This window comes from Hypanus sabinus, chromosome 12 (assembly GCF_030144855.1).
Source record: "Hypanus sabinus isolate sHypSab1 chromosome 12, sHypSab1.hap1, whole genome shotgun sequence".
Lineage (NCBI taxonomy): Eukaryota > Metazoa > Chordata > Chondrichthyes > Myliobatiformes > Dasyatidae > Hypanus > Hypanus sabinus.
This window is the reverse complement of record NC_082717.1, coordinates 63,454,204-63,472,111: the sequence shown is the minus strand read 5'-3', so window position 1 is coordinate 63,472,111 and position 17,908 is coordinate 63,454,204. Positions and strand designations below refer to the sequence as shown.

Here is a 17,908-nt window from a genome sequence, read left to right as displayed (position 1 = left end):
ATTCAAATCAAGTCAAGTTACTTTTTACTGTTGTTTCAGCCATAACTGCTGGTACAGTACATAGTAAAAATGAGATAATTTTTTCAGGACCATGATGCTACATGAACAATACAAAAACTACACTGAACTACGTAAACCAACACAAAAACTACGCTAGACTACCAACCTACCCAGGATTACATAAAGTACTTTGTACACAGAACAGTGCAAGCATTATAATCAAATAAACAAGACAATAGGCACAGCAGAGGTCAGTAGGTTGGTAGTCCAATGGCTCGGGGGAAAATCTGTTACGTAAATAATCAGTTGAATGGCGGCACCCGGGATTCCGTCTGTTTCTGTACTCCTGCCGAGTATTTCTCACCAATTACACAAAACTACAAGTGAACTTCCTACTCTTACACAAGCTGACATTTATACACTTGACAAGTCTCATTCCTTTCCAGCCAACTTGCAATGCAGCCAGTGAATTTGCTTTCTATTCATTTATGTAAGCTATTGACAAATGTTTCTGTATTGTCAGCTTATCAACAAAAATACTGATTTTAAAAAAATATTCTTAATGTCCTTCATTCCATATTGAAAGTTAAACCTGTACTTCAACCTGAAATTCAGTTCAATTATTGAATAATATGCATATTTCTTGAAAAAAGTCCTACATACAACAGCTTCAATCAAAATATATGAAATACAAGAGAAGTGTTGATAAATACAGGAAGCTAAGTGCAAATATAGTAGAATGCAGAAGCTATTGTAGAAATGAGTTAATGTATATGTAAATCTATTGACAAATAAAACAAATTGAAGTCAAAAAATCAGATCAGAATTATAAGGTCATTATACACTTCAAAACAATCTTAGAGAAATATGAAAAGATGGAATCTTTGGTGAGTGTTATCTTCAGGCCTCAAGTTATTTATTGTAGTACAAAAAGCTAAGAAGTTCACATAAGTAATGAAATTCAGTGCAAAATAAAAATCAGGAAACTGATAGACAAATGTAAAGGCTAATGATCATGATATGCATTTCAAAAAGTCACTGGAACCTAAAGGATGAACTTTCTTTAATTTAAAAATGTTAATTTATTAAAACTAAGATCTTATTGGGACTGTTTTTCTAAATATAAAGGAATTAATGTTCAGATCTGTATTTTACAACAATTTCTTGACGTTTTCAATATACTCCCTATAACATCCAAAAGTCACCCTCCCTTGACATAGTCCTGCTGAATTCCTAAATTATTTTATTTTACTTTACTTATGTTATGGATATCACTGAATCCTTTATTTCTTGATGTTGAAGGAATATTTATAACAAGGAGAGTCCAACTATCAAGGCATACATCATAAAGTCATAGCTATCAGCAAAGTATAAACACAAGAAATAATAGTGATATAAATCTTGGTTATGTCTTTAACCCCCTACATTTCCGGTCCCAATGAAGGGTCATGGCCCAAAACATCAATCTCATATTCCCTTGCAGAAATGCTGCCTGACTGGCTGAGTTCCTCCAGCATTTGTGTGCACTTATCAGCAGAGCAGACTTTCCACAGGCAGCAAGATCAAAGACTCAAGTGGTGTCCTGGTTTTCAGAACAAAAGGAAGAAACCAATGAAAGTAAACTATTCAGAAAAGAGTTTTACCCGATTGGCTATGGTGATGACCTCTCCTTCATTGACTGTCAGTTCATCATTTCCAGGTTCAGCTACGAAGTTGTACAAAACACGGGCCTGTTCAATGACAAGTAAATAATATTAACTGAATGTTGTCAAATTGTTCTGAAATAAAATAACAGTAAATAAAATTCACCCCAGTCACCTAACAAAGCCTATTGGGGCAACAACCAAAAGATGAATGAGACTTATTTTCCTCCTTTGTCTAAGGTACAAACTTAGTAGTGATTTGAACAAAACTGCCAGTTTACTCTGTAGACTATTTGCACATTTTCTGAAATTAAAAAAATCATTTCATCTACCAAGAAGATTTTTCAAAGAAATGATGTGCTGTCTTTAAAGTCATGTGAAAATAATAATTCAATAAAATGAAGTCATGACAAAGATAAAATGTTTCATGCCGTATTTTCTTTTTTAATGATCAAATTGGACTAACTGTAAACCACGTACATGTAAAATAACTCCTTTCAGAAGTAGGATATAAACATTTGACAAGAATAATTATTTTAATGCATAACTGCTATTTTAATATGCAATTCAAAATTCAGTGAACAGTATCAATCCAAAACAGAGACACAAGAGGTTTTGCAGATGCTGGAAATTTGAACAGCACATACACAGCAAGTCAAGCAGAAGCTATGGGAAGAAACAGTCAATAGTTTGAGCTGAAACTCTTCAGTAGAACTGGAAAGAACGCAGGAAGGAGGCAGAATAAGGTGGGGGAAGGGGGAGGAGTACAAGCTGCCTAGTGATAAGTGAGTCCATACCAATCTCCCAAACAAAAGTTGTAGCCATGGGGACTTGCACGTTACCCAGCTATGCTCAACTTTTCACCAACCATGTGGAACAGTCAATGGTTCAAACCTACACTTGTAATAGACACTAAACAATAGGTGCAGAAGTAGACCATTCGGCCCTTCGAGCCTGCACTGCCATTTTGAGATCATGGCTGATCATCTACTATCAATACCCGGTTCCTGCCTTGTCCCCATATCCCTTGATTCCCCTATCCATAAGATACCTATCTAGCTCCTTTTGTAAGCATCCAGAGAATTGGCCTCCACTGCCTTCCAAGGCAGCGCATTCCAGACCCCCACAACTCTCTGGGAGAAGTAGTTTTTCCTTAACTCTGTCCTAAATGATCTACCCCTTATTCTCAAACCATGCCCTCTGGTACTGGACTCTCCCAGCATCTGGAACATATTTCCTGCCTCTATCTTGTCCAGTCCCTTAATAATCTTATATGTTGCAATCAGATCCCCTCTCAATCTCCTGAATTCCAGCGTGTACAAGCCCAGTCTCTCTAACCTCTCTGCGTAAGAGTCCTGACATCCCAGGAATTAACCTTGTGAATCTACGTTGCACTTCCTCTACAGCCAGGATGTCCTTCCTTAACCCTGGAGACCAAAACTGTACACAATACTCCAGGTGTGGTCTCACCAGGGCCCTGTACAAATGCAAGAGGATTTCCTTGCTCTTGTACTCAATTCCCTTTGTAATAAAGGCCAACATTCCATTAGCCTTCTTCACTGCCTGCTGCACTTGCTCATTCACCTACAGTGACTGATGAACAAGGACTCCTAGATCTCTTTGTATTTCTCCCTTACCTAACTTTACACCGTTCAGATAATAATCTGCCTTCCTGTTCTTACTCCCAAAGTGGATAACCTCACACCTATTCACATTAAACGTCATCTGCCAAGTAACTGCCCACTCACCCAGCCTATCCAAGTCACCCTGAATTCTCCTAACATCCTCATCACATGTCACACTGCCACCCAGCTTAGTATCATCAGCAAACTTGCTGATGTTATTTTCAATGCCTTCATCTAAATCGTTGACGTAAATGGTAAACAGCTGTGGTTCCAATACCGAGCCCTGTGGCACCCCACTAGTCACCACCTGCCATTCCGAGAAACACCCATTCACCGCTACTCTTTGCTGTCTATCTGCCAACTAGTTTTCTATCCATGTAAATGTCTCCCCCCCCCCCCCAATGCCATGAGCTTTGATTTTACCCAAGAATCTCCTATGTGGGACCTTATCAAATGGTCCTACTCTTTCTCTGCTACACTGATGAATGCATTGGTGCTCCTTCTTGGACTCATTAATTTCATCAACTTCCCCTCCAACTTCCACTCTGCCCTCAAATTTACTTGGACATCTTTAATACCTCCCTTCCCTTTCTTGATTAGGGCACCACAGTAGCGTAGCGGTTAGTGCGATGCTATCACAGCTCGGGATGTTCCGGAGCTCAGAGTTCAATTCCAGAGCTGTCTGTACGTTCCCCCTGTAACTACATGGGTTTACTCCAGGTGCCCCAGTTTCCTTCCACAGTCCAAAGACATACCGGTTAGTAGGTTAACTGGTCATTGTAAATTGTCCTATGATTAGGCTGGGGTTAAATAAGCAGGTTGTAGGGCAGTGCAGCCTATTCTATACAGGATCTCTAAATGAATTTAAAAATATGCTTAAAATAATCCGTATCTCTGGACCCAGATTACCTACTGACATCTTTCACAAACCCACAGACTCCCAGCTATCTTCCCATCTTGTCACTACTAATAAAAAAGTCTCAGTTATTCTACCTCATTTGTTCTCAGGATGAAGCTTTCCATTCCCAGACCACTATCATTTTCCTTCCACCACTGTCGATGCTGCCTGCCGTATGTCCTCCATTTTCCACATTATCTGCTCTCATATCCCATCCAACTCCCACGTAACAGAGATAGGGTTCCCCTTGTCCTACCTAACATGCCACAAGCCTCCTTATCCAGCACATCATTCTCCACTACTTCTGACATTTCCAAGAGGATGGCACCACTAGGCACATCTTCCACCTGTGTGTACCCCCACCCCAACTTTCCATAGCAATCATTCTCTCCACGAATGGTCCACCCTTGTCCACTTGTCTGTCCAAGAACTTATCCCTGCAATTATACTAAATGCTACACTTGGCCCTACACCTCTTCCTTCACCACCATTTAGATGAGGAGACACTTTACCTGCAAGTCTGTCAATGTCATTTATTGAATCTGGTGCAGGCTCCTATACATCAGTGAGAATCGACACAGAGTGGGAGATCACTTTGTTGACCACCTTCACTCTGTCTAAAACAGCCAGGATCGCTGGGTAGCCACCCATTTCAATTCCATATAGGCATATCTGTCTACAGCAGCCTCCTGCCACAATGAGACCAAACTCAGGTTGGAAAAACAATGCTTAATATTCTGTGTGGGAAGCCCCAAAACTGATGGCATCTACATTGACTTCTCTAACTTTCTGTACCCACTTTTATGATCTCCCCCTTTGTTTTCCCTTATTCTAGTAGCCCTCCTACCCTTCCTCTTTCTCACCCTCATGTCCCGCCTATCACCTCCATCTGGTTCTCCACCTCCCTCTCTTTATTCTATGGTTTACACTCTCGCCTATCAGATTCATTCATCTTCTACCCTTTCCCTCTTCTGTCTATTACTTCGTAGCTTCTCACGTCTTTCCCAACCTCTCCAATGTACCTACCTTCCCCCTCAACTGGCCTCACCTATTACCTACCAGGCTGTACTCCTACCCCCTCCCAACATTCTTACTCTGGTTCCTGCCATGTTCCTTTCCAGTCTTGGATGAGGACCACAGCTCAAAAAATTGTCTGTTTATTTCCTCCATTGATGTTGCCTAAAAACAGAGCAGTTTTATCTCCAAGGAGTCCAAAAAAAATTCAAAGAATGTGACCGCAAGGTTCGACAAAACTGAGAAGCAACAGGAACAGAAAGTTAATAAAAGTAGCACAGAAGAACCCGAACAATTAAAGAGAAATAGATACAGTGGATTCTGGTTAATTGGGCCACTGGTTAATCGAGGAAGCTGCTTATTTAGAACAACTCTTAAACAGCAAAAACAAATTGAGAAAATGAATGGAACTCCCTTCATTGATTTGGAACACTATGCTGCTTTATTGAGACAGAAGACTTGCCAAAAAGTTTCTAACTAGTATCTGTCAGGTACACTCATGCAACCATTAGACCATGCTTAGAGCAAACAGTTTTTAAGTAGCGTCAGTTGCATATTATTATCACTGATTGTTCATGAGAAATAAGTAGCAAGACAATTCAGTTTTGCTCACTGTGGTTCTAAGCATTCAGGCTTGGAGATGCCAGAAATGTCCAGGAATAAAAATGAAACGATTTTGCTACTTCAACAAATAATGCTCAATGAAAAATTTGAGGGTATCGATAATCATCTTTCATGTTAACAACGGAAGTGAAGGTTGGGAGAATGCAATTATCGAAAGCATTGTCTGAAGGCACTCCATTATCTACATGAGGTGTCTGTGCTGATTTTATTCATTTACAGTCAAACGGACACGGCAGCGTAGACTGGATTAATTCCACCACCAATAACTATTAGGAACTAATACAGTTTAACTAATACAGTGTAAAAATAGTGAGTGTTCTAATTTGTTCTGCATTTCATTTCAATGCATAATTTGTTACTCAGCAAAATGGCAGTTATTTTTAAAATGTTATCTTTTTAATGATATCCATGAAATTTTCACTAATTGAGTCAGCCACTTAATTGGGCCAAAATGTACTGGTCCTCAGGTGAGCCAATTAACAGGAATCCACTGTAATTCCATTATCTTAGGATACATGGCATCATCTGCTCATGATCTACACATGGGAAATCTGCCAGGCTGAGCAAAAATATGTCTGACAAATAAGCCATGTTTTCAATTGGGTGAAAATTCTGATTCGAATTAAATATACTTTGCAGATTTTTAAAATCCGACTATAAGATTCCAAATGATTCAACCTGGATACCTTCTTTATCAATACTTCCACGTCCCACAACACTTTATATTGCTCTTCCAACTAGCCTCCCATGCTCCATAAAAATTCACTTTTAAAACGATTCTCGTTGAAATTCTTGCAGTTATCAAATTTTTCCTGTCCAATTATCTGCACCACCTCTAAGTTTACTTATCTACATAGAATATTATTTTCTTGGGAATTCTGGGGCCAGGTTAACAGTTTCCAATATGCCCTTAATTTATTTAATCTTCATCTCCTTCGTTGGCGACTTACAACAGTCGACTCCAAGGCACGTGGGCCATTTTCACATAAAAACCGAGGTAATGAACCAGTGTACTGAGCTTGCAGTATTCTACGTTACCAATATCTGACTGAGTCTCCCAATCACAATAAAAAACATCCAAGACAATCATTCGCACCTTTTTTTGGACTGTACACTATCTCGGCACAATGGTATGCAACAGGTCCAGGTGACAACTCAACAAGTTCAGCTCTATCACTATCGAGCAATTCACTGATGGGATAGTCCTGCAGTACTCAATGTTCTTAGTATCCAGCAGCGACTTGTGATCATAAAAGAGGTGTGCAAGATGAACAATTAAACTGGCAGCTGCATCCGAGTGCGTCACCATCTTACCACTCCCTTCTCCTTAGTCTTCGGTTATTTTTGTCTTAAGCTTTCTCCATGGCTGAATATCTCCAATTTTTCTTTTAATTCCCAGGGGTACTTTTATCAATTGCACAAGTACAAATTGTTGTCCAAGATCTTAAACATATTTGATCAGGGCTGTGGTTACAGAAACCAGTTCCTTATTTTGTCATAAACTGACAAAGGCCTCCTGAAATCTGGAGGTTATTATCCTGTACTTTCTGCTGTTACTTTATCTTTTTAATTTGTCCCTTGGGGTGGAGATTTCAAGATTCAAGATTGTTTAATGCCACTTCCAGTACACAAGGAGAATGTAATTGTTACTCTGAACCTGATACAGCACAAAAATAAGATAGAACACAAAAGAAAACACAATTTACAGATATAGAGCTAGAGAGAAAATGTCCATAAAGTGATACTAGCAGTGGTGGTTGGGGGTGTGGATGAGTGGATTAGTGGGTGGAGGTATTGATTAGCCTTACTGCTTTAGGAAAGTAGCTGCTTTTGAGTCTGGTGGTCCTAAAATGGATGCTATGTAGCCTCCTCCCTGATGGAAGTGGGACAAACAGTTCAAGAGCAGGGTGGGTGGGCTCCTTCATGATTTTACTGGCCCTTTTCCGACACCTTTCTATACATCTCCTTGATGGCGCAAAGGCTGTAGCCAGGCATTCACTGGAGTGCAGTTTCTATACCATGCAGTGATGCAGCTTGTCAGGATGCTCTCAGCTGTGCATCTGTAGAATGACACGAGTACAGATGTGCATAGTCAGCTCTCTTCTGCCTTCTCAGAAAGTAGAGGCATTGGTGAGCTTTCCTGATTGAGCTGAATATGTTCTGGAACCATGAGCGGTTGTGTGAGATATAAGAATAGGTGTGAGTAGTGCAAGTTCTCGTGAAGTTGACAACCATCTCCTTTTTCTTGTTGACATTGAGGAAGAGGTTATTTGCCTAGCACTAGGTCTCGAGCTCTTCCATCTCATCATTGTTGATGAGCCCTACCACTATCTTGTCATCAGTGAACTTAGAATGACTTACTCCCTCTATAAAAGTGGGAGTAAATTTCTTGCTTCCACTATAATCTGAGTTGAAGGTGCTTGGCAGCTCCAATGCAGGACCCACAGTCTCTGTCACAGATGCAACTCAATTAGGATTAAAAGACGAATTGATTCAGTTCTTGCACACTGAATTTGCACTTGATCTCCCTAAGTTTCTTTTGGAGACATAATGTTCCAATTACATGTTCAGTAGCTTCCTTCCAATTTAACATTCTAATCAATTTCTGCAAGCTAAATGGTTATAGAGTACCTATTATAAAACAAAGGTTAGAATTGTATTCTACAAACATTCCTCCTTTCCTCACAGACTAGTTACTCACATCTTAAATAGAGAGCACAACAACCACCCATTTTCTTTCTACCTCCCGAATCCATACAAACCACCAAGCACCGATTTAAACTCATCTTATTTTATTCTCATCAATTTTCTCCAGATTCCTCAACACCCTGACTCACTGGGGACAATTTACAAGAGGTTTATGAACCCACATCTCTGGAAAGGAGGAAGAAAGTTGTCTAAATTGAAATTATAATGGATTTACCCTTATTTCTATTCAGCCTTAGGTACAATTCAACTGTATTACCATCCTGAGTATTTCTCCATTATAGCCCCAAGTTCTCCAGGTTCCACACTTGCTGCAGCTAACACCTCCAGCTCGTCAATATTAACATCTGGCATACCATGACTCCATTCACAGCCTATTCTCATTACCAAAACAAATACAGGTCATTAAATCAGAGTCATACAGTATGGCAACAGGCCTTTTAACTTCCTCAGTCCACACCATCAACTACTTAAAATAACTCCCAACACTCTTGAACAATTTCTAGAGGTTAAATAATCTACCAACCCAAACAACTTTGGAAAATGAGAAAAAAAAAGTTGAGGTAAGACAATCCAAGCAGTCACTGGGAGAACACAGTCTCCAAGCAGAAAGCATTAGAGGATTGAATTTGGGTTACTGGAGCTAACACAGCAGGTCGACTAACTGAAGCACTGAATCTAGATTCACTGCAAATTATATTTGTCAGCACAAGAACAATCTCAAGTCCCCTCTGCCAGTGTTGTCACTATATATCATAAAAATGACCTAGATTGTTTTGTATTCTCTAATTTTTAATTTAGTGAGCTTCAAGTTTATAAACTATTTCCATCTTTAAAAACTTATATAATAAAGACAATAAAGTCACTGAATTACCCTTTGCAAACAACCAAACTATCAGAAATAATATTCCTAAGACTGCAAAAATGAGCAGACCATGAAGGCTTGTTTCCTTAAATGACTAAATTTCATGTCTATTATTCCAATCAAATAACTGTTGTCCGTCACAAAACAGGAAGCAAAGCCGAATAAGCATCAAAGGCTGCTTGATTATTGCTACACAAGTGTGCGTTTGCAAACTTCCTAACATTAAGTGAAAACCTCGTTTATAACCATCTTTCAACTGATTGATAAATTGATCAACAGGTGCAAGCAAAGTCACATCTGCTGTTCCTCTTTGGACTCGTGCAAGAACGGCTTTCAGTTTAGATCAGAGAATTACATCTGAAGCAAGCTGACATCCACAACCACATTCAATATTCCACATGGCTCCTCGGTCAGTCACAATAGATAGGCACAGCTTGTTAACAGTAAGTACTCGTTTTTCATGTGACATATAGCTTTCAGCTTGAGTGTATTATTGAAGAGTCCACATATTAAACAGAATCAGTCCACAGACTGGGATGTACATTAAACTGGAAAAAAAGGCTCAAACCTTTGACTGGTGGATACCCGCACATTTCAAAATTAGTAGAAGTAAACTCCACACAGTCATTCCTGAAATCAAGCTCCATTTTCCACACATGGGACACTTTGCACTATGTCAAGGACAAAAATGTGATAAATGAATTAAGAGATTCAAAGCTGGTGCTGTCTAGTATCAGGAGCAGAAAGCATTCCAGCTCTATGATCTGGTCCTCAAAAGAAAAAATTATACTTATTACAGAACAGAATGAGGTCATTCATCCTATTGGATCCAAACTTGATCCCTGCAGGGTAATCATATCACACACATTTCTCTTTTCTTTTCCCCTATTCTCTCACATTCCCATCAACTCCCTTCTGTTTCTTAGAGTAAGTCACAATAAGTGGTAACTTGCAGTAGCCAGCCAGTTTCTGAGGTATGTGAGGAAACCCTGGAAGTCAGCAGGAATGCATATAGGTCACAGGGAGAATGCACAAATTCCACACAGACACAATCCAAGGTTTGGACAGACGTGCAGCACTAACTGCAGAACTACGAACAACACACTGGGTATAGTTCATGCCAACATAGAACGCATTTTTGAAAGTAGGATGTCATATTGGTGATAGAACAACACAAAACTGCATATGGAACAATAGATAAGGTGTGAGAGGATAGGACTAATCAAGTGTGACAGTGGAAAAATGTGTATGGAACTGGAGGAGATGGCAGAGGTACTTAATGAACACTTTGCTTCAGTCAACACACACAAAATGCTGGTGGAATGCAGCAAGCCAGGCAGCATCTACAGGAAGAAGCACTGTCAACGTTTCCGGCCGAGACCCTTCATCAGGACTAATGAAGCTTCTTCCTATAGATGCTGCCTGGCCTGCTTCATTCCACCAGCATTTTGTGTGTTGCTTGAATTTCCAGCATCTGCAGATTTCCTTGACTTCGCTTCAGTATTCACTGTGGAAAAAGATCTTGGTGATTGTTGGGATGGAGTTCAACCCTGATAAGTGTGAGGTGGTTCATTTTGGTAGGTGAAATATGATGGCAGAATATAGTATTAATGGTAAGACTCTTGGCAGTGGGGAGGATCAGACGGATCTTGGGGTCCATGTCCATAGGACACTCAAAGCTATTGCGGAGGTTAACTGTGTGGTTAAGAAGGCATATGGTGTATTGGCCTTCATCAACCGTAGGATTGAATTTAAGAGTCAAGAGGTAATGTTACAGCTATATAGGACCTTGGTCAGATCCCGCCTGAAGTACTGTGCTCAATTCTGATCTCCTCATGACAGGAAGGATGTGGAGACTATAGAAAGGGTGCAGTGGAGATTTACAAGTATGTTGCCTGGATTGGGGAGCATGCCTTACGAAAATAGATTGAGTGAATTTGGCCTTTTCTCCTTGGAGCGACGGAGGACGAGAGGTGACCTGACAGAGGTGTACAAGATGATGAGAGGCATTGATTGTGTGGATAATCAGAGGCTTTTTCCCAGGGCTGAAATGGCTAACACAAGAGGGCACAGCTTTAAGGTGCTTGGAAGTAGGTAAGTACAGAGGAAACGTTGGGGTAAGTTTTTTTTTAAAAACACAGAGAGCAGTCAGTATGTGGAATGAGCTGCCAGCGACTGTGGTGGACATGGATACAATAGGGTCTTTTAAGAGACTCCTGGATAGGTACATGGAGCTTAGAAAAATAGAGGGCTATGGGTAACCCTAGATAATTTCTAATGTAAGTACATGTTCAGCACAGCATTGTGGGCTGAAAGGCCTGTACTGTGCTGTAAGTTTTCTATGTTTCTCTGTCCCAAATCATTTTTCTCCTCAGACTGCTTTAGGATAATTATAGGTCAATATTTTTTATTCATTCATTCTTTTTAATTTTCTGAAAGTCCCCCGCAATATACTCCTATTTATGTGAGAAATAGGAGGAGACCCTAAGGCTCCCAATTGTGCAAGGCTTCAAAATTTTGTTTTCTAACCGAATGGAAATCAGTCAATATAACTGCTCTCTTGCTTAAAATATTTTCACCTTTTAAAAATTGCACCGTTTTGCTATTCTTCCCAACAAAAAGCTTACATTTCATGCATTAACTCTCCTGTATCCTCTTGACCACTTGTTCAACCTGCCTGTTTCTCACTGCCAACTCCATCATCCTCAGGATTCCAGAAGACCATACAACATTGGAGCAGAATAAAGCCAGTTGGCCCATTGTGTCTGCTCCACCATTCAATCATGGCTAATTCACTTTGTATTATCAGCAACTTAAAGAAAGGTACTTTAAAAGTACATCCAAGTCATAAATATAGAATGTAAAAGCAGTTGCAATATTGATCTTTCTTCTATCCTTGCTAACTCGTTAAAGGTTGCTCAATCATTCTCAATGTTTTGACCTTTGACTAATCCTCTATTTTAAAGCATTTTTCCTCATTTGACAGAACAACCTTTCATGCAGATTTTCTTTTCATAACAAACCCAGAGGTCAATGGACTGAAACCATCCCTTGCTCTTTACAAACAAGAGGAACATCTGCAGATGCTGGAAATCCAACCAATGCACACAAAATGCTGGGGGAACTCAGCAGGCCAGACAGCATCTATGGAAAAAAAAGTACAGTCGGTGTTTCAAGCTCAAACTGTTCGGCCGTCCTGAAACATCAACTCTACTTTTTTCCCCCCCCCCATAGATGCTGTCTGGCCTTCTGAGTTCCTCCAGCATATCGTGTGCCTTGCTCTTTAAGTTCATTTTGTCTGCCGTGCAATAATTTTGAGAATTTTAAAATTATAAAATTTTCCAAATTCTTAACCAAGCACTATTACTGTCACTGATAGGATTCTTACTTCTTGATTAATATTCCTCCATGGCCTTCGTATAGTAGTTGAGAAGCAGTTTAATAGTTCCTCTTGCCAGCAAAAGCAAATGGATTTAAACTAAACTGAATTAAATATAATCCTTTTCCAAAAAGGCAACACTATCTGGGATCACAAAAATAATAAACCCATCAGCAACACTTTCCTACAGGAGCTCTTCACTTGCATACATGCACATAAAATCCACATTTAAGGTGTACTGCATCTCTTTCAAAATTACTCCTCCCACTTCTGAAGGACCTTTTATTCTGTCATTTGTCTCTAATAATTATCCATGCGTTCTCTTCATCTTAGTTCTTCTCTCCTTACCAAATTAATTTCAAAGCAACCCCACAACAGCATCCTGCCCCAGATCTGGTCCCAATGTCCCAGTATGTTAAACATTAATGAGAAATAATATAGGAAACACTTAGTTAAAACAACCACTATTTAAACTCAAATGCATTACAGCCAAACAACTGCTCTCAAACTTAAGTCCGCATTGTAATGGTGGGAGAAATAGCAGTAAATTTAAGCACAACATCTCATAAACCACACTGAGATAATGACCAGATTATCTGTTTACATATTGGTTGATGAAAAGCTATTGGTGAACAGAACTGCTGACCGCAAGACAATTTACATTCACTTGAGCAGCAGAGGGGGCCATGATTTCATATCTTATTTGGAAAGCACCTAACAGTGTTGAAGTACTAGCATGGATTACACTCTCAAGTCTTTAGATTAAAGCTCAAAGCAGAAGACCATTCTACGCAGTTTGAATTCAGATCCCTGGAAGCAATCAAAGATAGATATCCCCGAAGATCTACTGTTCTCTGTGTGGTGTGGACCCAAGTTGGTTTAGCCTGGTATTGAGTTCAACAATAAATCAGATTATTTATCAGATCAGCCTGCCAAGGATGGTGAAAAATACAGGAGCTTCCCAGGATACTGATAAACTTAGTCATGGAAACCAGATTTTATACTTTTTTTCCCCATTAACTGTTAAAGAATTTTTTCCAGATAATATGTTATGTAGTATTAATTAATGACTGGATGTAGTACAAATTCCATTGAATTAATCAGACGTACAGGTGACAAATAAAAGTAATCATTAAATCTTTGAAATTATGTGAGTGATTATTTGATGAAAATAAATTATAAAAACTATAGAGAACGGATGTCCATCTTGGAGAGAGAAAAAAAACATAGGCTTATGGACAGTTCTCAGGAATGAATTTCCCTGATAAGCCAGGCCGACCAGTACTTGCATATGTAAACAAGGAAATTAAAAAGACATCACCCTTTTCAATCATGTAAGAAGATGGCATTTTTACAGATTACAAAATAAAGTTTAGGGCTGTCATACAAGTTTAAGTTAAAGTAGTGAATATTTTAAAAGTTACGTTGTATTTTGAAATATTCATTGGAGAAAATCACACTCATTAGACAAAGATTACTAATAAAAGAAGCTGCTGAACAGTGAACACATAAGATGCTGGAAGAACTCAGCAGGCCAGGCTGCATCTATGGAAAAGAGTCAACAGTTGATGTTTCGGTCCTGATGAAGGGTCTTGGCCCAAAACGTTGACTGTTGACTTTTTTCTCCCCCATAGATGCTGCCTGATCTGCAGAATTCCTCCAGCATTCTGCATGTGTTGCTTGAATTTCCAGCATCTGCAGATTTTCTCATCTGTGCTAAACAGTAATTATAGTTTATAACTTTAAAAACAGTTGCACAATATCGTATCAGGGTACCTTGAGGTAAAAATGATGCTTAAATAGCTTAATGTTTTGTCTGATCAATCATGACTAGAGATGGCTGCAAAACAGTTCTGTGGTGGGGGGAATTATTATTGGCAATAGCTGGTTAACTGTAATTGTGTGCTTCATAAATTGCTGTCAGTTTCATAATGAGCAATGACATGAAACTAGCAGTTTTGCTGATGTTACAACCACCAAATCTATGTATGATTTTCTGATCTAGCAGTGAGAACGCTTGTATTGAGCCAAAATATGTTGGAGTACATACACCTTTGAAAACTAACAGATCACATTTCTACTGCGCATCAAAAGTGTAAAAGTTACATGCAGATAATACAACTATAGTTGTAGACTTTATAAAGTTACGGCCATTTCCACATCACAGAAAACAGGATAACTTTTTAAAAATGTAAAATAGAGGAGTCAACGTCAGGACTGTCCGGTACTTCAAAATTCACAGCAAAAAAAATGGCACTTCACTTGGCAGTTTGAACTAACCTTTTGAACCCTATTAAAATAGTAAACATTCATAGAATGAGGCATTGCTGAGGCAGTCAATTGGCCCACTGTACCATTACAAACACCTTGAAAAGATATTCAGTCTCACTCCTCTGCTCTTCCCACAAGAAGTTTTCTTTATTCAACTATTTATTGAATTTCCTTACAAAATGTATTATTGAAGGTCTAGCACTGTTTTTGGTTTTGCATTCTACTTCACAATTCAATTTTCAAGGTCAAGCCAATCTCTTCAGGTTCCAAGCACCTTCATCTCTAACCACCCCCCCCCCCCCACCCGCCCTGACCTGGGACTCAAAACCTCCCTTCATAACTGGATCCTTGACTTCCGACCAACAAACCACATCAGTAAGACTAGGTAGCCGCACCTTCACCACAATTATTGTCAACACCAGACTACACCCTCAGTCCCTACTCTACTCCTGATCCATCACAACTGCTTGGCCAGATTGTCTGCTAATTCCATCTACTAGCTTGCAGATGATATTACTATAGTGTGCCATATCTCAAATAATGAGTCAGAGAACAGTTAGGAAATAGAGAGCCGAGTGACAGTTTCATGACAACCTTCCCCAATATCAGCAAAACAGAATTAATCACTAACTTTCAGGGTGGTGCACATTCTCCAGTTTACATTCTCAATCAACCACATACGTCACAAACAAAAGGGCACCTCTACTTCCTCAGACCGTTTGTCCCAATGATCTCACCAATTTTTATAAATGCACCGTAGAAAATATCCTATCTGGATGCACCATAACTTCGTATGGCCACCTACTCTGTCCAAGACTGCAAAAAGCTGTAGAGCTGTGCAGTACACCAGAAAACCTGGCCTCCCTACTAAAGAGTCTTTGTACTCCTATTGTTGCCTCAGTAAAACAGCCAAGACCCAAACTCACACCAGATATCCCCTCTTCTCCTTCCTCCCATTGAGCAGAAGATACAAAAGCCAGAAAGCTCCTACCATTAGGCTCAAGGACAACATCTATCCCTCTGATTGTAAGATAATTGAACAGTAACCTGTGTATGATACTGTGGAGTTTTGGCCTCGCAATTAACTTTGCCCTAGCCTTGCACCTTCTTGTCTGCCCACACTACTGCCTCTCTAATTTAACACTATATTCCACATTGTTTGGTTTTCCCTTCATGCTACCTTGATTGCTAATGTGATGAAATGATCTGCATGGATGGCATGAAAAACAAAGTTTTCCACTGTACCTTGCTATATTTGAAAATAATAAACTCAATAATTAGCATGTTTAAGTTCCTTTAAGTCTGCTCTGAGGAGAACAGCACCAACCTCATCTCTCCACCAGCTAAAGCTCCATTTCCACATCCCTTGTGAATTAGGAAATATCATTTATTACTTCATAGGAGCCAGCTATACATCCCCTCAACAAAACAACTCCACTGCATCCACTCTATTCTCTAGTAACACTGTAAATTATTCTCTCTCAAATATCCACATCTCCACTTAGATTCTTTTGCAACTTAACACAAAGGAGTAGTTTAATACTGACAAGTGCCATTAAAAAAAAACCCTTAATTAAACCTGGAATGTAATAAATGCAATGGGAATCTCTGTGATAGGGTAAAATGAGGGTTGCCCTGGGGATTAACTATAAAGCAGGTCAACTGATCAAAGGTTTAATAGCTATAGAGATATCCTGGTCCTTTATTTATACAAGCTAATGAAATAAGGTCAACAGAGTGAGAATTCAGATAAAAGAATGAAACGTTTTGAAATGCAGGGCTACAAGGCATGACTGACCCATCAGGGTATGCAAATTGGAAACTGAGCCATATCATGAATGGGTGACCTTGTCTGCTCAGATACAGACATACATCACTGTGCAAAAGACTTAGGCACCACAGATTTGTTTTTTGTCTGCTGCATTATTATGTCAGTAAAAAAAAAAGAACAAATTTTAGATTTCCAAATATTTATTTTTTTAAAAAATTTTGTTGAAGAAAGTAACATATTAAGTAAAAGCAGCACCCAAAGAATGCTGGAAGAACTCAGCAGGCCAGGTAGCATCTATGGAGAAGAGTAAACAGTCAAAGTTCAGGTCAAGACCCTTCATCAGTGCTAACTAATTGACGCTGCCTGGCCTGTTGAGTTCCTCCAGCATTTTGTGTGTGTTGTCTGCATTTCCAGCATCTACATATTTTCTCATCTTTGCGATATGAAGTAAAAATAACACTTTTCAAATAAAAACTTGATTACTTTGTAGGTATATATCCCAGTGTGTGATTAAACAAAGATAACAAACAAGATGCTAATAATGACATAATGAGTTGAATGAACTGCAACTGATTAACTGAAACAAACAGATGTGAAAGGAATCAAACTATGCGAAGGACAACCAAATTAAAAGGTGAGAGTGTGTAGATGTGACAATTTAACCTACAAATCATTAATTCTTACACCATGGCAAGAGTGAACACAGCAACAAACACAAGGTGGTCATCCTGCAACAGCAAGGTCTTTCCCAAGCAGAAATCTTACAGCAGACAGGTGTTTCAAGATGTACTGTCAAAACTCTTCTGAGTCCAAAGAAACAGGCGAGGTTGAAGGCCAGAAATGGAGTGGTCAGCCAGGGAAACCGAGTGCAGCAGATGAGAGATGCATCATACTGAAGTCTCTTCTAAATTGGAAATAGTCCAGCACCGTTAACAGCTCTGAACTCACAGAAACCACTGGAACACAAGAACATGCCTGTATAGTCCAAAGAAGTCTTGTCAGAAGTGGTCTTCGTGGAAGAGTTGCTGCCAAAAAGCCATTCTTCCAAAGTGGAAACAAAGGCAAGAGACTCCCCTATGCACAAAAACACAGTCAAAATTTGAAGTTTTTGG

The 17,908-nt window shown here is 39.4% G+C and overlaps 1 protein-coding gene across 1 annotated transcript in view; it reads right to left on the bottom strand.

Moving 5' to 3' along the window:
* Positions 1 to 17,908, bottom strand: part of snx9b (sorting nexin 9b) — a 122,047-nt gene that overhangs the window by 97,705 nt on the left and 6,434 nt on the right. The window contains exon 2 of the mRNA XM_059986078.1: positions 1,644 to 1,730. Coding sequence (XP_059842061.1) covers positions 1,644 to 1,730 — 87 coding nt within the window. The remainder of the gene's footprint in view (positions 1 to 1,643; positions 1,731 to 17,908) is intronic.